Source organism: Ailuropoda melanoleuca, chromosome 3 (genome assembly GCF_002007445.2).
Source record: "Ailuropoda melanoleuca isolate Jingjing chromosome 3, ASM200744v2, whole genome shotgun sequence".
Taxonomy (NCBI): domain Eukaryota; kingdom Metazoa; phylum Chordata; class Mammalia; order Carnivora; family Ursidae; genus Ailuropoda; species Ailuropoda melanoleuca.
In genome coordinates this window covers 118,567,232-118,594,428 of record NC_048220.1, presented here as the reverse complement: position 1 = coordinate 118,594,428, position 27,197 = coordinate 118,567,232, and the positions used below count along the sequence as shown (strand labels likewise).

The window sequence follows — 27,197 nt, the reverse complement described above, 5'->3', positions numbered from 1 at the left end:
GTATGGAGCAAACTATCTGCAGACACAGAGAATAAATATGAAAAGAAGAGCCAAACTGACCTAGACAAAGCCCTGAAGATATCCAGGCTCTGGGACTAGCCATGTGCAAGGAGCTCTATAGTTGGACTTCTTAGTACTGAAGGCTAGTAATAAATTCTTTTTTCGCTTAAACTAACTTAAAGTCTTAAATTTTTATTTTTGTCAAATGCGATAAAGTCCTAATGCCACACCAGGAATTTGGAATTTCTTCTGAGGGAAAAGGTGGGGTGTAATGTATTTAGGTGTGTATTTTAAAAAGACCACTTGATCTTAGTGTGGAAAAGGAACAAAGGAGGGGTCAAATTAGAGGCAGGAAGACCACTGCGACATTACTACAGGCATCTAAGTGAAGTAGAATAACCTCATTAAACCCTAAAAACCTAAAATAGTGAGATGATTGAACAGACAATGGTGGATATTAAGAAAACAGATTTGCTCAGAAATTGGTGACTGTATTTGGACAGAGGGAAGAATTTAAAAACAATACCCATATTTTGGAGTTGAGATTTCAGATAATAAAGACTGAAGTAGAAAAACAGAGGAGGAGGGGGGCACCTGGCTTGTTCAGTTGGTAGAGCATGCAACTCTTGATCTCAGGGTCATGAGTTCAAGCTCCATGTTGTGTGTAAAGCTTACTTCAAAAAAAAAGGAGAAAATAAAAGAAAATAGAGGAGGAAGAAGGAGTGGGTAGATTGCAGGGAGAGAGGAATGAACACAGATCTGGTCCATTTGGACTGAAGAGGTTTGGAGGTCATCTAAGTGAAAATGTTCATTACACAGGCAGAAGCTCAGGTGTGGGCTGGAGATATGATACTCCTAACTCCCGCATGGTAAACTGATTCATCTTAAAAAGAGTTACAGGGGCACCTGGGTGGCACAGCGGTTGGGCGTCNGCAGTTTTGTAAAGAAAATTTTCAGTAAATCAAATCTAATTTCTTCAACATTTTTGCTTTAAGAGTAAGACAACATAACTAAAATGTTTTGTTTCGTTTTTCTCATATGTACAAACACACACACAGAGACTCTAGAGAGAAAAATAATTCTCCTTGGCAAAAAAAAAAAAAAAATTTAAAAAAAAAAAAAAAAAAAGACTGTTCTTGAAAAAAAAAAAAAAAAAGAGTTACGGTCTTCTGCTGACAGGAGCTTCCTAAATGCAAAAAGCATAACTGAGAGTTTTAAAACAAATTTTTAATTTCAAAAATGTCATAATGCAGTTTAGAAATGTTTACTTGCAATGAAAAAGAGTAAAAAATAATAGTATTGTTAAACTACTCTAATATTTGAAGTGCAGAAAAAATTGAATAAAAATAGATTACATTAGTTCTTAAAAACTTTTGGATTTAAAAGCCTTATTTGGGGGGGCCCAAGTGGCTCAGTTGGTTGTGTCTGCCGTCGGCTCAGGTCATGATCCCAGAGTCTCAGGATCAAGTCCCGTGTTGGGCTCTCTGCTCAGCGGGGAGTCTGCTTCTCCCTCTGACCCTCCTCCCTCTTGTGCTTTCTCTCTCTCTCAAAAAAAATAAATTCTTTTTTTAAAAAAGTCTTATCATTTAGCTTTAATCTTCTTACACGGAAAATTTTTTTTTAAAGATTGTATTTATTTATTTATTTATTTGAGAGACAGTGAGAGTGAGAGAGAGGGAGTGGCAAAGGGCAAGGGAGAAGCAGGCTCCTCGCTGAGCAGGAAGCCCAATGCAGGGCTTGATCCCAGAACCCTGGTATCATGACCTGAGCCAACGGCAGGTGCTTCACTGAGCCACCCAGGCATCCCCAAAAAATTTGTTTCTTAGGAAAATGAAAGTTTGAAGAGTTTAAATGATTTACTAGAAGACTCAAAAGTATTCTGGAAAAAAAGTTTTATTATTAAGAGAATTTAAATGAAGAAACTGATAGAAAATGAAAGAAAATTATGTGCCCTTTCAAGACCTTTACATTCAATATTCCAGTTCTTCATTTTCTTGATACAACTGTATCACTAGCATAATTTTTCCTCTCATGAATAAGAGGAAAAAAGAGGTGGGAAGTATCCTGAGGAAGAGAATGAGCAATCTGTGAATCCTGAGACTGAAATTAACTATATAACATAAATGTGGAGGAAATGCATGGGATCAGCAGAGAAGCTGGTTTAATGAAAAAGTCACTAGTAAGTTATACATGTTATAACTAAAGAAATGTTGAACATACATCACATGCATTTCAGGGTCAATATCCCATACTTCGCACAGTTACTCAAAATAGATTTTTCTCTCTTTTCCTGACCATTTGCCAAATGAAAATGATCTACCTAAAAAAAATACATCACAATCAAGATCTTCAGTGACTCGTCATTGCCTACAATGAATGCACTGTTTCAATAAATAATGTTCAACTTATTATTTGTTGCCTATATATGTTTAATAGTCACTATAAAGAAATAATGTGTTGAATAAACACCAAGTACAAGATATATTAACACAGTGGATAAATGTGCTAGAACAATGCTACTCCAATCTTGATCCACTGACCGCCAGTATCAGCATCACATTAGAGGTGGCACATCTGTTTTAGCAGATTACCCAGGTGATTCTTATAATTACAAGTTTTAGAAACACTGTTCTAGAGAGCTAAAAAGGAGGGGACCTAGTTTCTCTTAGGGATCTCACCCTCCCAAGGGTACAGAAAACATTTGCTGTGCAGCTGCAACTGTTAAACTCTCCCAAAGTGCTGTGTGATAAAAGGAACCTGTTCTGACTCCGAAGGACCCTTTTAGCCATGCTGGCTTATAGTCCTTTTGAAAGATGTAGCTTCAATATTGAGAGTTGAGTATCTTTAAGATATATATTAATATGCTTGTGTGTAAATGGGTTTAAAAAATACATATATATGGCAGAATGGAGTCACGGCTAAATAACATTTAAGCAAGACTTTCATTTTAAGTAGACGTAACACAATTTTAAGTTTATAGAATTAACAATGCATAACTTACATTCATTTTACATATTCAAAAAAACTAAACTTAAGGAACTGAAAGCTGAAAAATATGAGAGGTAGTGGTGCCTACTGAGTGACATTTTGATAGTCTATTAAATATTATGAATTAGATTATAGGAAAAAGGGAGCTAAATTCTAAGAGAATAAATATGAAAAGGTCAACCCATGATCTTGGGAAAAAAGGAGGGAAGAAAAACTATTTTCAAAATGTACTATAAAAATTGCTAGATAACATGCTTCAGTGACAATAAGAAGGTAATTACTCTTGATGGCATAAAAGGTGAGAGGAAAGAAGTCCATATCCTTGCTTTTTTGTTAGTCCTGGTGATCCCCACTCTGTTCTCCTTCCTTGTTGTTGCCATGACTTTGGGGAACTTGGTTTAGTTATTCCAATTTGTTGAAGACTAAAGACTACATTACTAAAAATTTTACTTTATATATTGTGTCTTGCGTAAAACTCATTTGTTGTGGTTATCGACTGGGAGGAAAAAGAAACAGGGAGCAAATTCCCAGATGATGCTTATATGCTGGTTTGGTGCACACACTTTGAGAACCACTGCTCTAATACAGTCGGTAATCAGTCACAAGGACTAGTAGGTAGACACTAAATGGAAAACAGTTATCTCCTTCCATAGGTTTTTAGGACATAGAATATTAGTTACACGTTTGCCACCTGCTCAAAACATAGTCAAGTATATATTAATCTTTAAGAATTACAAATGACAAAATTAGTAGGTGGAAGAAATTTCTTTCCAAAGACGAACCCGAACCTAAATAATTTTTAAGAGACAATGTTTATTTGCCTATATTAGGATTGTTGTAGAATCCAGTGTTATGGGACTTGCTCAGCTAGCCTACTTAAGTTTTGATATCAATATCCTTGGACTAACTTGAAAATGAATAGTGTAAATTCAAAATTTCTGCCTTCATTAAATTAAAAATAAGAATTTCTAAATGTTTTTTATCTTTGTGTTAAGCTCATAAGTAATCTTATTTCGCTTATTTTTTTAACCTGATTAAAAAACAAAATAAAAAATAATTGAACTGGCAAATGTACTGTTTGTAGATATTAGCCACTTATTAAAAACACATTTCTATTAAAATTGTTCTTAAATTCTTAGATTTAGAGCACCTGATATCTGGACCCAGCTGAGCTTTTATTTTACAGATTAAAATGCATGGACGACATTACAATAATTAATGAAGCCGTTCTAGTTTAGCCTGAAGAGATTTAAAATTTCCCGTGATGGCTTGTACGGCGACTGAAGAGCTCATAGACTGAAGCTCAACCAGATAACCACAAATGGCATCCAGGCACAGATTTGTAAATCTTCTCCTGTAAAGGAAAAGATACCAGGATCAACTACTGATACATTTAGAAACATTTCCTCCTGTAAGACTTCTTTCCAACTTTTGCTTACTTTACTGTAGTCCCAGCAAGAGAAAGGATCATATGATTAAGTAAATGGTAAATAACTGAAAACAGACAAGAAATGCAGGGAGTAGGTAAATTACCACATGACCACCATGTTCCTCTGGAAGGTTACTATAATGGGAAGGAGGCAATAAGGATAACTCCTTAAATTAATGTTATTTACATTCTTTTGATCTTTTCAAACAAATATACCTTGAAATGGCCAGTAATCTCACAAAGACATAACTGAACTGCCTTAGATCACTAATTCAAAGCAGAAGGAGTTTAGAAGTAATTCATAAATTACATCACTTACCTACAGAAAGGATTCAGGACAGGGGTTGAAAAATGGAAAAAATTCTAACCTTTTATACATGCTGATATCATTCAAATAGTTAATCTCCATATCTTCCCCCATTATAACGTTGTTGCTCAGATACTTATTAGAAACATTTAAGCTTTTGCTATCATACAATATCTAATTCATAGTTACCTCTCACAATTTAAAACCTGGCTAGGATTCTCAACATATCTTGCCAATAGTACATGTATACAATCTAAAAGGTGCAGTGGCTTCTTCATTCTGTTCCAGAAAGGATCCTATAAAGAAAATATACATCATGAGTTGTAAAGCAAACTGTGTCAACTGATTTTTCAACCACCTATGTTATTAGTTAAACCAGTCATCAGGTCCCAGGCAAAATTTCCCGATATTAAAATAAGCATTTAACGCAGAAGCACTGTGGCACTGGGTGCGCTGATGGCTCTCACTATTCTGTGAGGGCTTCCTGAACAGCATGGGGTGTGAGATGCCCTGTTCAGGGAGGAGAGAGTAGGGTGGCACTATTTTCCCCCTTGCTACCAACACAAGGAAACTTCAGAGATCAACACAGTGGCCCCCAGTGGAGGTGGGTGCTGCTTACATCAAACCCCGTCCCCCCTGTGCCTGGGAAGTGCTTATTTACTGGGAATGGTCTGACTCTGAGCCAGTGTGGCAGGCCTCTCCCCCAGAAGACCAGCACGGGAGCACCCCTGCACCAAGTCTAACGATCACAGAGTGCTTCGAAGCATCACCTACAGTACTGGTGGAACTAGGACCAGGCTTTACTTTTTTTTTTCCCCTTTAGAATCAGAGTTTTTTCTTTGATTGTTAGTTTGCTTCTTCATTTCCTTTTCTCTTTTTTGGGGGATCAGACTTCCTTCTTCCGCCAACCTTTCTTTTTCCTTGGAATCAGGCTCACAGTTTTTTGATTGTCTGTCTGGGTTTTTTTTGGTCCTTTTTTTTTCGGATCAGGCTATTTTTCTAGGCTAACAAACAAATCAAAGCACACCTAGTTAAAAGGTCCAAAGACTCCTCACGGCAAGAAGGAGCGAGCTCTGAAGAGGACTAATCAGTGGGAAAGAGCAGCCAAAACACAACAGCAAAGTGCACACAGCATACACCAGAAACACTTCCTGAAATGCCAGGCCCTGCACAGTGTATGACTCCTCCACTTTTTTTTTCTTTTTAAAAGAAAGGGAAAGAGAGAGATGGGGAGGGGCAAAAGGAGGGAGAGAGAGAGAATCTTAAGCAGGCTCCAGGCCCCGCGTGAAGCCTGACACGAGGCTCGATCTCATGACCCTGAGGTCATAACCCGAGCCAAAATCAAGTTGGACACTTAACCAACTGAGCCACCCAAGCACCCCGACACCTTTTAAATATAGCATTACTCTCAGATGCAGGAAACATTACAAGCTTTCAAAACACGCAAAAGAAAGAAACTTACCCAAAATGACAAGATAGAGGAATTCTCTCCAAAAGAAAGGTCAATAAGAAATCACAGCCAGGGACTTGTTCAAAACAGATATAAGCAATATATCTGAATAAGATTTTAGAACAAGTCAGAAGACTATTAGCTGGGCTTGAAAAAAAGCAGAGAAGGCACTAGAGAAACCCTTGTTGTGGAAATAAAAAGACTAGAATCTAGTCAGGCTGAAATTTTAAAAATGCTATAACTGAGATGCAAAACCAACTGGGTATAATCACAATGAGGACTGAAGAAGCAGAGAAGAGAATAGGTGATACAGAAGATAAAAATTATGGAAAATAATGAAGCTAAAAAGAAGAAGGAAAGAAAACTATTAGATCATGAAGGTAGACTTAGGGAACTCAGCAACTCCATAAGGTGAACCAATATCTATATCACAGGAGTCCCAGAAGAGTGGGGAAAGGGGGCAGGTGTATTTGAACAAATTACAGCTGAGAACTTCCCTAATCTGGGGAAGGAAGGGTAGACATGTAAGGTTAGCAGCAGACCTGTCCACTGAAAGCTGGCAGGCCAGAAAGAAGTGGCATGATATATTCAATGTGCTGTGAATAGGAAAAATAAGCAGCTAAGAATACTATATCCAGCAAGGCTGTCATTCAGAATAGAAGAAATAAAGAGTTTTCAAGACAAGCAAAAACTAAAGGAGTCCATGAACACTAAACCAGCTCTGCAAGAAATATCAAAAGGGACTGACCCTTTGAGCAGGAAAGAGAGCCAAAAGCAACAAAGAGTAGAAAGGAGCTGAGACAATCTACAGCAACAGTGACTTTACATGTAATACAGTAGCACTAAATTCATATCTATCAATTATTACTCTGAATGTAAATGGACTAAATACTCCAATCAAAAGACACAGGGTATCAAAATAGATTAAAAAAAAAAAAGACTCATCAATATGCCACTTACAAGAGACTCATTTTAGACCTAAAGACACCTGCAGATTTAAAGTGAGGGGGTAGAGAACCACAATCATGCAAATGGACATCAAAAAGAGATCACAACCAACACTGTAGAAATAAAATTATAAGAGAATATTATGAGCAATTATATCCCAATAAATTAGGCAATCTGGAAGAAATGGATACATTCTTAGAAACATATAAACTACCAAAACTGAAACAGGAAGAAATAGAAAATTTGAATAGATCCATAATCAGCAAAGAAATTAAATCAGTAATTAAAAATTTCCCAACAAACAAGAGGCCAGGGATGGATGGCTTCCCAGGGGAATTCTACTAAATATTTAAAAAAGAATACTTATTCTTCTGAAATTGTTCCAAAAAACAGAAATGGAAGGAAAGCTTCTAAACTCATTCGATGAAGCCCGCATTACCTTGATTCCAAAACCAGACAAAGACTCCACTGAAAAGGAGAATTACAGCGGGCTCCTGGATGGCCCAATCAGTGGAGTGTTGGGCTCTTGTTTTCCGCTCAGGTCATGATCTCAGGGTTGTGAGACTGAGCCCCGCGTTGGGCTCCATGCTCGACACAGAATCTGCTTGTCCCTCTCCCTCCCCCTCTGCCCCTCACCCTGCTTGTGTGCTCTCTCTAAAATAATTTTTTTAAAAAGGAGAATTACCAATATCCCTGATGAACATGAATGCAAAATTCTCAACAAGGGGCTTCTGGGTGGCTCAGTCAATTAAGCAGCCAACTCTTGATTCTGATCTCAGGGTCCTGGGATCAAGCCCTGCACTGGGCTCAGCAGGGAGTGGGCATATGGATTCTCTCTCCCTCGGCCCCCCCTCCCCACATGCACTCTCCCTCTCTCAAATAAATAAATCTTAAAAAAACAATTCTCAGCAAAGTACTAGCTAATGAGATCCAACATTACGTTGAAAAGATTATTCACCACAACCAAGTGGGATTTATTCCTGGGCTGCAGGGGTGGTTCAATACCCACATATCAATCAACATGTTACACCACATCAATAAAAAGAAAGGATAAGAACCATATGATGCTCTCAATACATGCAGAAATAGCACCTGACTAACTATAGCAACCTTTCTTGATAAAAGCCCTCAAGAAAGTAGAGGTAGAAGGAGCATACCTCAACATCATAAAGACCATATATAAAAACCCACAGGTAATATCATCCTCAATGGGGAAAAAAACAGAGCTTTTCCTCTATGGTCAGGAACAAGACAGGGATGTCCACTCTCACCACTGTTGTTCAACATAGAACTGGAAGTCCTAGCCTCAGTAATCAGACAACAAAAAGAAATAAAAGGCATCTGAATCAGCAAGGAAGAAGCCATACTTTCACTACTCACAGATGACATGATACTCTACGTAGAAAACCCAAAAGACTCCACCAAAAAATTGCTAGAACTGGTACAGGAATTCAGCAAAGTTGCAGGATATAAAATCAATGCACAGAAGTCTGTTGCATTTTTATACACTAACAATGAAGCAACAGAAAGAGAAATCAAGGAATCGATCCCATTTACAATTGTACCAATTGATCTCATTTACAATTGTACCACAAGATATCTAGGAACAAATCTAACGAAAGAGGTAAAAGATCTGTACTCTGAAGACTATAGCACTCTTATGAAAGAAACTGAAGATGATACAAAGAAATGGAAAAACATCCCATGCTCATGGAATGAAAGAACAAATATTGTTAAACTGTCTATATTACCCAAGCAACCTACACATTCGATGCAATCCCTATCAAAATAACACCAGCAATTTTCATAGAGCCAGAACAAGCAATCCTAAAATTTGTATGGAACTAGAAAAGACCCCAAATACCCAAAGTAATGTTGAAAAAGAAAACCAAAGCTGGCGGCATCACAATTCTGGACTTCAAGCTGTATTACAAAGTTGTAATCAAGAAGACAGTATGATACTGCCACAAAAACAGACGCTTAAATCAATGGAACAGAACAGAATGCCCAGAAATGGACCCACACCTGTATGGTCAACTAATCTTCAACAAAGCAGGAGAAAATATCCAATGGGAAAAAAGTCTCTTCAACAAATGGTGTTGGAAAACTGGACAGCTACATGCAGAAGAATGAAACTGGACCACTTTCTTACACCATACAAAAAAATAAATTCAAAAATTGATGAAAGACTGAAATGTGAGACAGGAATCCATCAAAATCTTAGAGGAGAACACAGGCAACAATCTCTTCGACCTTGGCCGCAGCAACTTCTTACTAGACATGCCTCCAGGAGCAAGGGAAAGAAAAGCAAAAATGAACCACTGGGATTTCATCAAGATAAAAAGCTTCTGCACAGTAAAGGAAACAGTCAACAAAACTAAAAGGCAACCAATGGAATGGGAAAGATATTTTCAAAGGACTTATCCGACAAAGAGTTAGTATCTAAAATGTATAAAGAACTTCTCAAAATCAACACCCCAAAACAAATAATCCAGTTAAGAAATGGGCAGAAGACATGAACAGACATTTCTCCAAGAAGACATATGAATGGCTAACAGACGCTTGAAAAAATGCTCAACGTTACTCATCATCAGGGAAATACAAATCAAAACCACAATGAGATACCACCTCACACCTGTCAAGGGGAAACACAGGTTCCTAAACAGGAAATTTACACACTCTACAAAGTGAGTTATTTTTTCTAAATAACATCACAATGCAATTTTCAATGATGTTCAAATATTAACCATAACCAGATAAATAACTTAGTAACCACATAATATTAAATGCTTATTTTATTTATTTTACTTATTTATTTTTTTATTTTCTTCTTGTTAGCTATGATACCCTTTTTACTTTAAACCTACGTAGACTTAGTCTGTTACTGTAAATAAAAGACTAAACCAGTAAAGAATCTGAATTCTCATTCTGGCTTTACCAGTTATTAGCCATGTGACTTGAGCAGGTTATTTATTTAAAATCTCTGCCCTTGTCAGATGCTCATTTCCTATCATAGGCTCATTTTGAGGCTTAAATGAGATATACAAGTGCCTTGTAAAGCACTACATAAATGTTTTGATGGTGCTACCATAAAAGACATGATATAGATCAACAAAGTTTCATTTGGATCTTGTATCTTAGGATAAAAATTATAAAATATATAGTCTAATAAGGTTCAATATGATAAAGATTTTTTTTTAAATTAAGGTATAACTGACACATATTTTCAAGTGTACAACACAATGATTTGTTATTTGTATATAATAACAAATCAGTATGGGAAATGATCACCATAGTAAGTCTAGTTACCATGCATCACCATCATATTTACAAAGTTTTTTCTTGTGGTGAGGAAGATCTGACCACTGATATTTCAGATGAAGTTATAGGGAATAAATACACTATTATTTTGTTCTTGTAAAGCAAATGGTGATTCTTAAGGTAATGGGTTTAGCCTATTCCACCAGGAGTAAAGCAAGTATGTTTACTAAAAAATATTTGATTTTTATCATGATATACAGCAAAGCAACTCATTATCAATTTTAAAAGTCTAAAATATGAAAATTTCTTATATTCAACCAATGAAGCAAATTTCTGATGTCATTTTATCAGATGACGAGATATTATAAACATATCAAAATAGTGTCCTTCTCTCTACAAAAAGTTTAACTTTAACTAAATAAATTATTTAATTTTCTTCAATATTTTCCTTACCCGTGACTTGAACAAGTGATCATATACTTCTAGTAGTCTAGGTAATGGCACTCCAATTTCATTCATTGTCTGTATTACAAAACCGACATCCCAGTTCAAAGTACAAACTTGCTGCTCTAAAAACTGCACAATAAAATCTGGAGAGGGAAAAAGATCAGAAATTAGAATTGTTAACTCTCCCTTCCTCAGCTTATTGAGAAAAAATAGCCATACATTGTGTAAGTTTAAAGTCTATAACATGATGATGTGATACATACATATATTGTGAAGTGTTCACTCCAGTAAGGTTTGTTAACAGGTCCTTCCCCTTACATAATTACTCTTTTATTGTTACAGAATTGGGGAGCCTGGGTGGCTCAGCTGGTTAAACGGCTACCCTCAGTTCAGGTCATGATTTCAGGGTCCTGGGACTGAGAGTCCCGCATGGGGCTCCCTGCTCAGAGGGGAGTCTGCTTCTCCCTCTGCCCCTCCCCTCTACTTATGCTCTCTCTCTCAAATAAATAAATAAAATCTTAAAAAAAAGAAAACCAATGGGGTGCCTGGGTGGCTCAGTCGGTTAAGCGTCTGCCTTCAGCTCAGGTCGTGATCTCAGGGTCCTGGGATTGAGCCCTGCATCAGGCTCCCTGCTCAGCTGGAAGCCTGCTTCTCGCTCTCCCTGCCCCCTGCTCGTGCTCTCTGTTGCTATCTCTCGCTCTAAAATAAATAAGTAAAATCTTAAAAAAAACAAAAAACCAGAAACCAATTTTCAAAAAAATTTTTTTTACATAAATAAGTTATATATCAGAATAGGCAAATATACAGAGATATAAAGTAGATTAGTGATTGCCTAGGGCTGGAGAGTGGGAAGGAATAGGGAGTGATTGCTAATAGGTAGATGATTTCTTTCTGGGGTTGATGAAAATGGTCTAAATTTAATTGTGGTGATTGTTGCACAACTATGAATATGCTATACAATTTAAAGCTATTAGGGAAAAAATTACATTTTGGTGAGTTAGGAAAATACAAAAAGGTACAAGAAATAGAGACCATTCATAATCCCACTATTGGAGAGGACCCGTTGATATTACTTATTATATCCTCAATTTATTTATTTATTTTTAAAGATTTTATTTATTTATTTGACAGAGATAGAGACAGCCAGCGAGAGAGGGAACACGAGCAGGGGGAGTGGGAGAGGAAGAAGCAGGCTCATAACAGAGGAGCCTGATGTGGGGCTCGATCCCATAATGCCGGGATCACGCCCTGAGCTGAAGGCAGATGCTTAACCACTGTGCCACCCAGGCGCCCCTATATCCTCAATTTAACAGCTTTTCAGAAAAGAAGGGTTACTGCATCCATTTTAGAAATATTAAATGTGTTTTTTAAGTGCCTCATCCCCTTAGATGTGTAAGTTATTTATTTTGATCATTCTAATTTTGGCCCCATTCTCACTTTTTACTACTTTTCATATCATAAATAAGATCGTAATAGTACTGATCACATTCATATTTATGATACTCAAAACCTGAGACTGACCAATGTGAAATCCATGGGCAAGAAGAATCACTGAAAAGACTGCCACTGACTGAACCTACAACTTCCCTAGAATCTACCATAGAAAAATTTTGCACATGTAATCGAATTTCTAAAAACTCTAAACTTGTTCTAGTTTGAAGCCCCCTGGAGCTTGTTTGCCATTGAAAGATGGAAAGAAGAAGAAGAAGGTGGGGGAGAGGCGGGGGAGGAGGAGGGGGGAGGGAGACAGGAGGGGGGAAGGGGGAGAGGAGGAGGAGGAGGAGGAGAAGGAGGAGAAGAAGGAGGAGGAGGAGGAGGAGAAGAAGAAAAGGCCTCTTTTACTCTAAACTTTACTGGGTTCAAAAATTAAAAATCTAAGTTGAAGCAGAAATATCCTCAAAAGAAATTATGTATAATATGGCCTTTTTATTATTAAAATTAAATTTTTATTTTGTTTCTCTCATTAACGAAATAGCATGGCAGTTTTAAATACTATACTTACAAGAAAAAAGCATACGATTATAATGATTTTATTTCTTGCCATTTCCAGGAAATAAGTTGTAAATCAGAGATGGTCTATAAAAAAGTCTCTAACCTCATTAAATAAACAAACAATTTAATGTTATGTTGTGACCATTTTCCTGGTTCTCAACATTTTTCAAAGACCGTAGTGCTTAACATCCTACTTTACGGATATATTTATGTTGAGTCTATTCTTTTATTTTTTTAAGTAGGCTATAAGCCCAGCATGGAGCCCACCCAACATGGGCTTGAACTCATGACCCTGAGATCAAGGCCTGAGCTGAGATCAAGAGTTGGATGCTTAACCAACTGAGCCACTCAGGCACCCTGATTCTATTATTTTACAACTGAGGAAAACATTATACATTGGCAAATGGCTAATAATTAGGGTCATATACTAACAATTATAGTAGTACAGTTCATTAAGGGGTTAAAAAATTGCATTTTTAACACAATTATGTGCAATTTTTAAAAAAGATTTATTTATTTATTTGAGAAAAAGAGTGTGAGCAGCGGGAGGGGCCCAGGGAGAGAGAAAATTCTCCAGCAGACTCCCTGCTTAGCGGGGAGCCCAATGTGAATCAGGGCTCCATCCCAGGACCCTGAGATCATGACCTCAGCTGAAATCAAGAGTTAGCCACACAACCAACTGAGCCACCCAGGTGCCTCAACTATTTGTTATTTTAAAGAAAAATATGTCCTCAATATAATAAGAGCAGTTGAAGCAATCACAGACTGCCCATGCAGAAAAACACCAGCCATTTTTCTTTCCTCTTTAAACTCGTAGAGGGTTACCAACAATATAATCATTACGGTCTGTTAGCACTATCCCCAGACAAATACATAAACTTACAAGGTCAAAGAAAGTTTCATATCTAACTATTTACCAACAAATCCTGCTATCTTTGGAGGTCTTTCTTTCTTTCTGGAGAGGTAGAATTAAACTGTTGAGCTAAACAGCAACAAAGAAACAATTCCACTCTGAAGAACATCATCCTTCCATGTCAATGAAGAAAACCATCAAAAGAAAACAAAACAAAACACCCATGACAGCACTTAAGGTTACTGCTTACCTAAAGGAAAGAAGCGGGGTGTGCCAGCATAAATTTTGCCAAGGAGCACAACCTTGAGACTAAGAGCATGCATTCTATCTGAGGAGCTCAACGCAACACTTTCACTCAATTCTGCAAGAAAAAGACATGCCATTAGAAACCCAAACTGTTTTTAATGTGAAACGTTTAAATTGGCTATTTTATTCTGCTTCAAGGTACAAAATACCTACAAATGATACTCTAATATAACGAGCAGATACTGTGTTTCTGTTAGTGTCTGAAATACTTTCGTCTTACCAGGACAATGATTATGGGATTCTAAGGTAAATGTCTCAGAATCCCTTATTAAGAAGTACAACCAAAAAATGACACATCCTTTTCTCAGAGTCCTCTCCAATATAAACTGAGGTCATTCTCTAGAGGACCACCCTCTGCCACATTCTACCACATCCATGTACCCACCACTTACCTCTACTCAGGTATATACAATTTTCAAGAGCTCTAGATATATGAAAGCCACTAGCAGCTTGCATTCCTCTACCAAGTCACTAAATAATGTACGCTAATATATTTGTAAGAGAGCACTTACCTTTCTCTATGATATCTTGCCAAAGTGTCTGCACCAATATAGGGTCTGAATAACCAGCACAATGAATTATTGCAAGTTTACACTCTGCAAGTTTAAACGGGTCAGCAAATTCCCCATAAAGCTGTCGGAGAAAATGCCAACATTATACATACAACCAGAGGTCGAGTCAGAAATTAATGATGCACTCCTTGAAAAATAGAAATGATCAAAGATTTTATCCAAAGTCCCTAAAATATGATATAAAGATGTGATGACATGCAGTTGGTCATAACCTCAGATTAAGCATGGTGAAGGCTTGGTGAATACATTTAAATAGATTTCAACATGTGTTCCTTTTCTTTTCCCCTTGGCTGGCAGGGAGATACTGCAATAACATGTCTTTTATAATTAGCATTGTCTAAACCAGGATTTAAAGAATCATGGAAACACAAGTCTCAGGGTGCTTCACGGTACTTGGAGAAAGGCCCAAGAATTACTGAAAAAGGAACTGCTCTGAAGTACAGAGTGGGAGAGGCTTGGAGAGATAAGCAAAGATAAGTTACTTTTCCAAGACAAGAAGCAAGGCCATAAAATAGATGGCAGAGTTTTAACGAAGCTCGAAGCTGGATGTGAGGCTGATAGATTCTTGATAGAAAGCAGCCTGGAAAGAGCAAGTTAGCTCTTCCTAAGAGTCATATACCACAGCAGTGATCTGTCAGCCCAGCGACATGCTCCCCAGGACGGCTTATCTTAATTTTGTGGAGACAGATTAATCTTTCTCGTGAAACACAAAGTAGAATGCAAAAGAAACAAGGAATTTGTAGATATTAGGTGACTGCTAGAGGAAATCAACTTGCTTTTTTATTACCTTAGTTATGTCCATTAGTTCAGAATCCAGCTGAGAAATTGCATCCTGTACAGAAGAATGATGGGAATACTGCCTTTGTAGTGTCTCTTGTATCTGAAGTTGGATCCTAGCAACCTAGTTTGGATTAAAAAAAAAACAGCCAAGTCTTAAGTTCTTGATGATAAATCAACAAGTACTTCAAGGAATTATTCCTAGTATCTGACTTTAAGTTGGTTAAAGTAAAAATAATGTATAAATAACAGCATAGTGACTATAGTTAATAACACTGCATTTTGAAAGTTGAAGAAAACAGATTGTGAAAGTTCTTAATCTTAAGAAAAGAATTTTGTAATTATGTATATGGTGATAAATGTTAGACTTATGGTGATCACTTTGCCATATCTAAACATACTGAATCATTACATTGTACACCTAAAACTAATACAATGTTATAAACAACAACAACAAAATGTACAAATGAAGACTTCTATCACAACAAACTAGCAGCTCTTCACCACGACATAAAAGGTCTCACAGGAAGTATACTATGGCTGAGAGACTTTGCTACCACCCTAACACCCATCTCTCCCATGACTGTAGCCAGACAATGGCTAGACCATATTTTCCAACCTCCTCTGTAGGGAGATATGGCCATAAGACTAAGTTCTGTTTAAAGGAATGCAAGTGGAAGTAAAGTACGTCACTTCAGGGCTGAGGTCTTTAAAAGAGGGACTGTGCTTCTTACATGTCCCTTTTTCTCTTACTCCCTCTGAGAGAAGAAAAAGATAAGGCCATAGGGAATGGTAGAGTCAGAAAATAGAACTTGGGTATTAAAATCAGTCAAGTGGAAGAAAGCCACTGGCCAGTCAGGGACACCCACTCTATGTGATATTTGTGAATGATGAGAAATAAGCTTTTGTATTTGGACCATTGTATACTTTTGGGTCTCCTAATTAGGGCAGCTTAGCCTACTCTACTTCACGAATCTACTCATTAGCTTCCAGAATAAATGGAAAATGTGATATAATCTTTGTGTTGGAACAGTTGGGAAAAAACCTTTAAAAACGCCACAGAGAAAAAATTTAATTACAGCAATGTCTTGTGACCCAATAAAGGATATATGTTTAAATATGAAAATAAATAATACAGGCAGAAGAGACTAGAATTACTAATACTGACTGCTACTGACCTATGCCTTACTAGAAGGAAGAGGGGAAAATGGAATAAATGCAGGCAAAGTTTAAGTATCTTTAGCGCTTACTTCCATTTTTTCTTCCAATTCATGAAGGAATTCACCATCTGCAGCTATCGATGAAATGGCTGTGGAACTTTTGGCACTAAGAATGGCTCGAGCAATGTACTCTAGTCGCTGCTGAAGTGAAATTTCTGTGCTGGGGGGAAAACCTTATTTTTATTTATATGAATTCTTAGGGATCCAATATACAAATATATTAATTATGACGCACTATTTTGTATATACCAAATGAACATAAAAGGCCATTCGAAACTTGAAAAAACTATTAGAGGACTTCTAATAAAAGAGAGCTACAGTTTAAGGCAACAAGGAAAAAAACAAGGAAAAAAAGTTTACATCCAAAAAAGTAACTTCCTATTTTAAAACTTTAATTCAGTATATTAAAACTTGGATTCTTCTAACACTAAGGAAAACGCTCTTTGTCGCTCCTCATATTTTCACTTCTCTACCTTAATATGGCTAATACTATATGTGATCCTCCACAAAGCAACTTGAGTGACCTCTTAAAAACAAAAATCAGATTATGTCACATGCCTTCACCTACACCTTCAACCTCCTCTCCTTTCACCTGATCCAGTGTTCACCATCTCCAACCCCTCTTTCTTTTTTGTATCCTAAACATGATAAACTTGAATCTGATACAGTGCTCTGCAGAAAATATTACTGCTAAGCTGGGACCATTTCCTCCACATCTTTAATAGCTGTCCATTCTTTTCATTTGAGAATCAATTTTCATAACATTTTAACGCCTTCTCTGGCCAATCTTAACTAAAGCAGCTCCTCACTCTCCTTCCCCACCAGGCCCTTTGTACTATATTATCCTATTTTTATTATATTTATAGAACCTGAACTTGTTTGTGTCTGCAGTCTATACCTACTAGAATGGGAGCTCTTGTGAACAAAGGTGGTGTTTACATTGTTCACTACTCCTTTCTGCATGCCTTGAACATACATCAGTGGTGGTCAAAATCTATTTGTTGGGCGGCTGGCTAGCAGGTGTCAGAAAGCCCCAAGCATGTATTCACCTCCATGGTTACCATCTTCAGTCCTTTATAATCCCCTATCAGACTTGGTTCTTTGACATTACAAAGTGACTTGGCATTAAAAACAAACACACTAATTCATTTAGTTGTTGGCAACCTCTCACACGAACCAGTATTAAATGTAACTTTTGATATCCCCATTAATTCCAATTTAAATCAGGAAAAAACTAGCTTTCTTTTACTTTCAGAGATCTTAAACTGTCCTTCTGTATAGCTATGACCCCCATATTTTTCCCCTTCTAAAAAAAAGAAAGGGATAGAAGGAGGAAGGAAGAATTAACTCCTTTCTCCCCTCTATCTTTCAAAGTACAGGTGTAGATGACAGTTACTTGGCATTGACCATCTCTTAATGTTGCACATAAAGGACTGTTCAGTACATCTAGGACCTGTTTCTAAAAGAGCTTCCCTTTCTTTCCCCTCTCATATCTAAAAAAAGCCCTACTTGAAACAAACATATTAAAAGTGGGTAACATTTCCAAATTATTTAAAATAGAAATTCTATAGCTGCCAATTTATTTGCTACAGCCTATATATGCAAAAAGAGTACAGTGAGAAAGAGAGCAACATTATAGTTGGAAAAATATTTCATTGTGGATAAAGATGGTAAGCTGGGAGCTAGAGTAGGAGTGTATCTCACACGAGGAAATTAGGTTATATGTGTTATGTATAAAGTAGATATGGATAATGAGTGTTCTTAAAAGTTAGAAAATTTCTGAATATTTTATTTATTTAATTTTTTAAAAAGATTTTATTTATTTGACAGAGAGGGAGAGAGACAGCAGAAGCAGGGGGAGTAGCACAAGAGGAAGAAGCAGGCTCCCCGCTGAGCAAGGAGTCCGATTGCAGGACTCATGCGGACCTCGATCCCAGGACCACAGGATCATGATCTCAGCCAAAGGCAGACACTTAATGACTGAGCCACCCAGGCATCCCTTCTGAATATTTTATAATAACAATATAACAAGAAAAAAGGTCAATAAATATTAATGGAAGGCCAATTAAGAATACACACGTACATACTTACACTTGCTATTACAGTCATAACTAGACTCTTTAACTTTTATTTATTTTTAAAGTAGGCTCTATGCCCAGCATGGGTCTTGAACTCACGACCCTGAGATCAAGAGTCACATGTTCTACTGACTGAGCCAGCTAGGCGCCCCATAAATTACCATTCTGATTAACTTGGTTTAAAAACACCTTTGCTTCCGGGGCGCCTGGGTGGCACAGCGGTTAAGCGTCTGCCTTCGGCTCAGGGCGTGATCCTGGTGTTATGGGATCGAGCCCCACGTCAGGCTCCTCCTCTATGAGCCTGCTTCCTTCTTCTCCCACTCCCCCTGCTTGTGTTCCCTCTCTCGCTGGCTGTCTCTATCTCTTTCGAATAAATAAATAAAATCTTTAAAAAAATAAAAAAAAAAATAAAACCAGCTTTGCTTCCACAACCTCATCTTCTTAACTTAACTGATCTTCAGTTTTTAGAAATAGGACTCGTGTTATTTTGGCAAAGAAGATTCCAAACGAAAATACAAGGTCAAATTAATGATCTGTCCAAGATTATATTAAATTGTTTTGATATAATAATTTAACTAGAAATTTTAATGCTTTCTTTAGTAAGATTTTTTTTTAGTATTTTTCCATTTGTCTTTTATTTTTTTAATTTTTTTAATTTTTTTTTATTATATTATGTTAATCACCATACAGTACATCCCCAGATTCCGATGTAAAGTTTNAGTATTTTTCCATTTGTCTTTTATTTTTTTAATTTTTTTAATTTTTTTTATTATATTATGTTAATCACCATACAGTACATCCCCAGATTCCGATGTAAAGTTTGATGCTTCATTGGTTGCGTATAACACCCAGTGCACCATGCAATACGTGCCCTCCTTACTACCCATCACCAGTCTATCCCATTCCCCCACCCCTCCCCTCTGAAGTCTTCAGTTTGTTTCTCATAGTCCATAGTCTCTCATGTTTCATTCCCCCTTCTCTTTAGTAAGATTTTTAACAATCTTCAACATATATGCTCAAAATTTTTTTGGTAATTTAAAACAATAATAGAGCAGAGAAAATTAAGTCTAGAATTAGTAAAACATTTAAAATTATAAAGCCTTTGAGAAGTTTTTGTCCTTTTAATTAAAAATGCTAATTAACTGCTTAGTAGGAAAGAATCTAAAGACATACTTTAAAGAAGAGATTTAGAAGATAGTTTCACTAGAGAGGGTCGGTCTTGGGTATTTAGTACCTCCTATAAAGTATTAAAAAAAAAAATTGTAAACTTTAGGTAAATCCAAGTAAAAGAATAAAAACTCTACATAGGTATAACCTGAATAAGGTTTTATTTAATTTCTGAAATCTGGATGTATTATAGGTCAGTTATCAATCATTATTCATAGTAGTAAGTGTATTATACCATACCTATGCATGTCAGCCAATTTGGACAGGACACGAGCAGCATTACTAAAGCTTCTACTCTTTTCATAATACCTCCACAGTAAATCCATATAACGAACTTTGTTTTGATCAACTTTGGCCATTCGGACTAGATGTGGCTCCAGAAATGGAGAAGCAATCTGCAAATTATACAGTCACTCAGAAACATTTTCTGGACTAGTCACTTGTTCTTTATGTAGTAACTATAACATTTTAAGACAACTACAGGTATGCCTTGCTTCACGAATACATAAGCAAAATTATAATCCAAAAACAGAGGCCAATTTTTTTCATTATAAATGATTTTTGTCTTACCAGTGTTAACCGAAGAGTTGCTAAGACAGTTGAATTAGACTAATTAAACTAATAATCCAGTTACAAATGTTTTTTAGTTTTTATTTTTTTGAGAGAGACAGAGAGAGCGAGCATGAGCCCGGGGCGGGGGGGGCTCCCCAGCAGGCTCCATCTCATAGCCCCAGGATCACAACCTGAGACGAAATCAAGAGTCGGACACTTAACGACTGAGCCACCCAGGCACCCCCAATCACAAATCTTTTAATAAACTTTGAAAACACAGCTATTGATTCCTAGACTCTGAGCTCAAAGACATCCTTGTCATTATCAAATGTCACACATTTATTTTACAGAATATTGAGACTTAGGATAGTAAAAAGACATGTATGAAGTCACATACTGAATTAATGACAGAGGTAATGCCAAGTTTAGGACTCCTAATTCATAATCAAATGCCTTCCATCCCACGGTATAAACAACCCAAATCAGCTTCAAAATAACAAGAAAATTAGAGCAATAGTTTATTTTGCCCACTAGGGAAAGATAAGACATTACTTGGCTTGACATTAACACCTAATGGTAGGTTTAGGATAAGAAAATGAATTTCCTGTATCTATGCATTTTTTATTTTTATTCATTTTTAAAGATTTTATTTATTTGACAGACAGAGAGAGAGAGAGCGCGTAAGCGCGCACACGCAAGCAGAGGAAGTGGCAGAGAGAGGGAGAAACAGGCTCCCTGCAGAGCAGGGAGCCCGATGCAGAGCTCGATCCCAGGACCCTGCAATCATGACCTGAGCCAAAGGCGGAGGCTTAACTGACTGAGCCACCCAGGCACCCCTCCTTCAACTATGTATATGCTACCTGAAAATACAAATTAACAATATTGGAATAAAAAAAATTGTTTTACCTGCAATAGCTTATCTGCAAGATCAGCTTGTATTAGCCAATTATAAAGGGCAATACTAAAGAGCTCATCTTTGGATCGTTGAGACAATTTAAGCATCTGTTCAAACTAAAATTAAAAAAATAGTAAAAATTAGCAGTTAAAGGCTCTCTTGCTGGACATCATAAACATCAGCCTTATAAAATCCTGAAATCAAGAATTCTTAAATGCTTATTTCTAAGAGCTACTATCTTTTCCAAGAGGAGCTGCCACCACTACCACATAGAACTTCTTAAAACAATGTATTTTCAGGATAAAAACATGCTATGTCCCTTACATGATGTCCTGCTTCTTCATTACTCAGCATGTTGGGATCAGATGACAATACTGGAGGCCCAGGTTTTTTGGGTACACTGGGAGACTGAGGAGCAGCCTTACTTTGATTTACCAATTCTTGAAGTGTATCAGTAATACACTTATAACTGTTTAATCTGAAAAAACAATGGAAAAGGAGCAACTGCATTATTTAATTAAATAGCAACTGACTTAGATCTAACTTAAATACACAGAGTAATTTGAAGACTATTTTGGGGAATAGATATATGTACACACACATATATTTGGTATAAAAAATAATATAAATTGTATACTTTTTCTAGGTTTGAGAAACATGTGGTTAACCATAAAAGGGTGAAGTCATAAAAATTAATGTATTAATAAAAACCAGGTTTTTGATAGGTTATATATTTCCTTTATGGACACACATTTTTTTTCTTCTTTAACAGTCACTACTAATTTGTGAAATTTAAAAATCATTCCACAAAATAAAATACTAATCTTCACCCAGAACGAGAAATTAGGTGGGGAAGAGATGGTTCCAAATAAGTTATCTCATTTAAAAATGACATTAGTAAAGTGTCATAAAAACCACAGAGGCAAGTTCAAAAGCACTGATAAGTCCTTAAGAATTTCCACCAGACTAAAACTTGAACCCTAAGCTAAGAATTATAATCCTAATTTAGGCCTGTGATAAAACCAGACATTTTTAAGTGAAAGCATAATTCAATTTTATAAGTGTTTTACTTAAAATATTATTTTCCTAATACAGTCAATCAAACTTTACACAAAGGAAAGTCTGTATCCAAAAAGTTGGTAAGCTGCTAAGGCAATAAAACTTGCCTTTCTTGAAAAGCCTGCAGTCCCACAATGTCTTCTTCTGGTTCTCCATGTTTATAAAAATGAAGTCCAAGACCCTGAGGATCTTTTTTTTCTGCAGCAGTAAGAGAGAGCTCCACTACACCCTCATAAAAACGGACTAATGGGAAAGAAAAAGGACAAAGAGATAAGGCTTATTAAGCTGGATGCATTTTTCCTTAGCTGGTTTATAAAAATACTGATCAAGGTTTTTATGTCTCTACTGTATGCTAGTCACCTTGATGACACTGTCATAAAATATGTCTGGTGAATATAACAAAGAACAATGTACCAACATGCCTAAAAGGCTGCTATTAAGTATATTTCCTTCATTGGAAAAAAATTTTCAAAGTTGGAATAACAAAAGGAAAGGTTTCAGTTTCTTGATGAAAAAAAAATTAGAATTCAAAACAATATCTGTGCTAGGAGTTATTACTTTTACATTATGCTAGATTTGATTTAAAGTAATTTAAAAACAAGCAGACAGGTACTGTTTTAAAAATTAGCCAAAAGAATGTAAAGCATCCAAAAAATAAATGTAACCCAGGAAGCTATCTAATAGATAGTTTAACTGGACAAGGACCGAAACTCCAGTGTTTTAAGAAGTTACGTATTTCAAGATATAAAAAGAGCATCATAGTTTTTGCAGAGGCTAGTGCAGTTATCAGATACTAGAACACAAGGCATGAATTTCCTACATCACATCACTTGGGAAAGTGAAGTTGAAGAGGGATTTGCTTGTTTTATTCAGTCATTTGTCCCCTGAGTTAAGAAAAAGATATGAAGAACATTTTGTTTCTCACCTTGTCTATACTGAGCACAAACATTGGAAAGGTCCACTTGATTGCTGATTTTCTGATATTCCTTTAAGGATTCTCTTAACATTCTTTCCTTTTCAATCTTATTCTGAACTTGTCGGGAACGCTGGAGGAGTTCATTTGCCTAGAATTAGAGATAACAAGAACTTAAAAAGATGCAAAATCCAGCGCACAGATGACGTTATCAACATAAGTTTTGGTCTATGTCTCAATTTACATCTGGTTTATTATCATAAAAAATAAAAACAACTCTACAAACTTACTTCTTCTTAATTTTAGGCAGAAAAATTTTTGACCAAAAAATCCTAGCTATTTTTAATTCCTCTCACAAATATTTTAAGCAAGATAGTTTTTGACTGGTAAATCTCTTGCCTAGTCAATACATTATTGGTCAGCAGGCAGTCCATGTAATACTGATTTTTTAAATTATTTTCACCTGTAAGAAAGGATCAATAAAAATTGCCCAATTAACTCTAACTTATTACAGACTTGAAGTTTTCGTAATTTTTAATTTCTAAGGAGAAACATATTTAACCATTTAAAAAAACATGGTCTAGAAATACTAACAAGATTCTTTATGAAAAACTTAAATGAACAAGGATTTTTAAGAAATGATGTATTCCAACTCTTTTCATCATACAGAGGAAGACGCTGGAGGCCAAGAGAGGTTAGGAGACCTACCCAAGAGATGTCATTAAGTAAAAGATGGTTTCTGATTCCAGTTTTATTGTGCTTTTCATACCATGAAACCCCTTTAAGAAACACTGAAATAGCTAATAAAGCATCATACCTTAGAACAAATTGCATCATCAGTGCTATACAGAAGTGGGCAGATATCCTGTAAGTGTAAACTAATGCCATCAACAGCAGCATTATCTCTGATGTAGCAGTTGATAAGAGACGCAATTAACGCCCCCGTCAGTTCCTTGTCCCTGATTACCAGATCTTTAAAGGTGGTGATTTTCAGCTGCTCTTGAAATTCCTAGAAGTGTAAGAAAAAGTCCTTTTTTCTATCAAAAATATATGAACATCCTATTTCTAGCCGGAACAAAATTTAACAATTTAAAATAACCAAAAAATTAATAGACTCTATAATTCAAAAGAGAAAATATGCTAAACTGTACAGACTAACACATTTTTGCAAACTTTCATAGAATCATACAGAACTGTTAATCCACAGTGTGACCAGTACAGCTCTCTCAATTTTACAAATGAGAAAAGTAAAATGTAGGCAGAACCAAAATTAGAGCCAGGTCTCCTGATTTTAGTCATAATCAGAAAGAACAATCACTTAGTTACATTAAAAAATGTTGGGCTTACAAGGTGCCTGGGTGGCTCAGTTGGTTAAACATCTGACTCTTGTTTTCAGCTCAGGTCATGATCTCAGGGTGCTGAGACTGAGCCTTGACTCGAGCTCTGCACTGAGCATGCAGCCTGCTTAAGATTCTCTCTCCCTCCCTTTGCCCCTCCCCCTTCGCACGCTTTCTTGCTCTCTCTCAAAAAAAAAAAAAAAAAACTTGGGCTTCCATTTATTTTTCCTAAATGTGAGTATTCTATTTAAAGCCTTCTTCTTTTTTTTTTTTTAAAGATTTTATTTATTTATTTGACAGAGATAGAGACAGCCAGCGAGAAAGGGAACACAAGCAAGGGGAGTGGGAGAGGAAGAAGCAGGCTCACAGTGGAGGAGCCTGATGTGGGGCTCGATCCCGTAATGCCAGGATCACACCCTGAGCCGAAGGCAGACGCTTAACAGCTGTGCCACCCAGGCGCCCAAAACGTCCTACTCTTGATCTCAGCTTAGGTCTTAATCTCAAGGTCGTGAGTTCAAACCCCACTTTGGACGCCATGCTGGGTGTGGAGCCTACTTTAAAAAAAAAAAAAAAGCCTCCTAACATGGGAGTTTGATCTCATTTTGAACAAATTTACTTATTAAATGGAGTTCTAGGGGTGCCTGGGTGTCTCAGTCAGTTAAGCGCGTGCCTTCGGCTCAGGTCATGATCACAGGGTCCTGGGATTAAGCTCCAAATCAAGCTCCCTGCTCAAAAGGGAGCCTGCTTCTCCTGCTCCCTCTGCTGTCTGCCCCAGTTGTGCTCTCTCGCTGTCAAATAAAATCTTTAAAAAATATAAAAAAATAAATGTGGCATTCTAAAGTACTGAGATGATTTACGCTTTATTAAAATATTCTGTTTAGGGATTTGACTATTTATTCTAAATTTCACCATAAATCCAATCCATATTCCAATTTTTTAACTAATATGTAATTTGCATTCCTTGAGCAAAAACCCATGATGCAAGGAAGGAAGCTTCAAAGATGAATCACAAAAAAGATGCCTAGCCTAAAAATTTACCTACATTATGTTTACCATCCAATAGAACTAAAAATCATTAATCTACCTGGCATGGAAAAGAAAAGCTTTTATAGTTAAACATATCCCCTGAGTTTTTAAAAAACTCAAAAAAAAGTATGTGCTTAAAAAACACACAAAAAAGTATGTGCTTAAACAAAGCCACCAACAAAACACCACACTGGACACTATTGAAAAGAACAAGGGGGACTGCCTTTTAACTTTGAAAATTGGTACTTAAAAGTCAAGAATTAAACATTTCAGGGTAACCAAAGGCCCTAGAGGATAAGGGAAAATCCCCCCCCCCCCCCCCCCGCACAGAATTGCAGTGATTAAATATGGAAGAAATCACAGATAGAGAAAAAAGACCATTTCATAATCTTAAATGAAATAGCTAATTCAGGTAATGATTCATCAATGGATGATGAAAGCTTGATGAAACTCTTGATGGGGAATTTCACAATGGCAGGACCTGAATTCAGTAATCAAGCTTAGTACCACTAAAAGTGGGACAACAATATCACTAAAAGCGGGACAATTAAAACTTGTGTCTTCTAATAAATACAGTTTGACCCACAAACCACTGCATATGAAGTATTCTATTCATCCTCAAATAAATTGCCCTGAATTTAATCAAGACATTGCAGACTAACTTCCATCGTATAGAAAATGCAGGAATAGAGGGATAAGTTCACTCCAAGGAGGTAAAGGCAACCTTAATGTATAAGACTGATGACCTGATTCTTTCCTGGCAATAGCAAGGAAAAAAAGAAAGGAAAATGGCTCAGACTGACACAGATTTATTAACAATCAAATTCAACGAGTGAACCAAATGTTTAAATTCTGATTTGAACAAACCAATCCGTAAAAAGATATTTTTAAGACACAGAAATTTTTTTTTTCTATTTTAAAAGATTTTATTTACATATTTGACAGAGAGGCAGCGAGAGAGGGAACGCAAGCAGGGGGAGTGGGAGAGGGAGAAGCAGGCTTCCCGCTGAGCAGGGAGCCCAATGCAGGGCTCGATCGCAGAACACTGGGATGACGACCTGAGCTGAAGGCAGACGCTTAACGACTGAGCCACCGAGGCGCCCCAAGACACAGAAATTTCAAACACTACCAAAAAATTATTAATATTGCCAAGTATGCTGACAACTTATTCAAAGAAATGTCTACCTTTTAAAAGTTTATTAAAAAATTTTTATTTTCTAATTAATTTTAAGGCAGATTGCCATACAGTGCCTCATTTGGATGTCTGGAGCCCTGGAAGCTTGACCAACCTACTTCTACAAATGGACCTTGAGAGCACATTTGGAGGTTCCAACAGGGACACACAGCTACTCTTATACTCTTGACCGAAGAATGGTCCTCCTCTATCAGGGAAGGTCATTCTCTCTGAGCACAAAGCTTTGGAAGGGATGCACATGGAATGGTAAGGGAGAAAGGGGACACCCGCTTAGCCAGTCAGATCAGCCGAGTCAACCCTGGTGATCAATGGGCGTGACAGATTCACATCACACCTTTCTTTAGAAATACACAGTAAAGTATACAGGAATGAAATGACATGACATCTAGGATCATCTTTAATTTGGTAAAGAAAAAGAGAATAGA

General features: G+C 36.7%; 1 protein-coding gene across 2 annotated transcripts in view; it reads right to left on the bottom strand.

Moving 5' to 3' along the window:
* Window positions 1-1,875: 1,875 nt before the first annotated feature.
* NUP155 (nucleoporin 155) overlaps window positions 1,876-27,197 on the bottom strand; it is a 65,498-nt gene continuing 40,176 nt past the window's right edge. For both annotated transcript variants that reach the window (XM_034656989.1, XM_034656988.1), the window contains exons 23-35: window positions 24,032-24,223; window positions 23,227-23,365; window positions 22,409-22,544; window positions 21,567-21,720; window positions 21,254-21,358; window positions 20,036-20,190; window positions 16,581-16,710; window positions 15,341-15,454; window positions 14,494-14,614; window positions 13,926-14,036; window positions 10,837-10,973; window positions 4,914-5,020; window positions 1,876-4,342 (exon numbers count right to left, since the gene is read on the bottom strand). In XM_034656989.1, coding sequence (XP_034512880.1) covers window positions 4,204-4,342; window positions 4,914-5,020; window positions 10,837-10,973; window positions 13,926-14,036; window positions 14,494-14,614; window positions 15,341-15,454; window positions 16,581-16,710; window positions 20,036-20,190; window positions 21,254-21,358; window positions 21,567-21,720; window positions 22,409-22,544; window positions 23,227-23,365; window positions 24,032-24,223 — 1,740 coding nt within the window. In that variant the 3' untranslated portion in view covers window positions 1,876-4,203. The remainder of the gene's footprint in view (window positions 4,343-4,913; window positions 5,021-10,836; window positions 10,974-13,925; window positions 14,037-14,493; window positions 14,615-15,340; window positions 15,455-16,580; window positions 16,711-20,035; window positions 20,191-21,253; window positions 21,359-21,566; window positions 21,721-22,408; window positions 22,545-23,226; window positions 23,366-24,031; window positions 24,224-27,197) is intronic.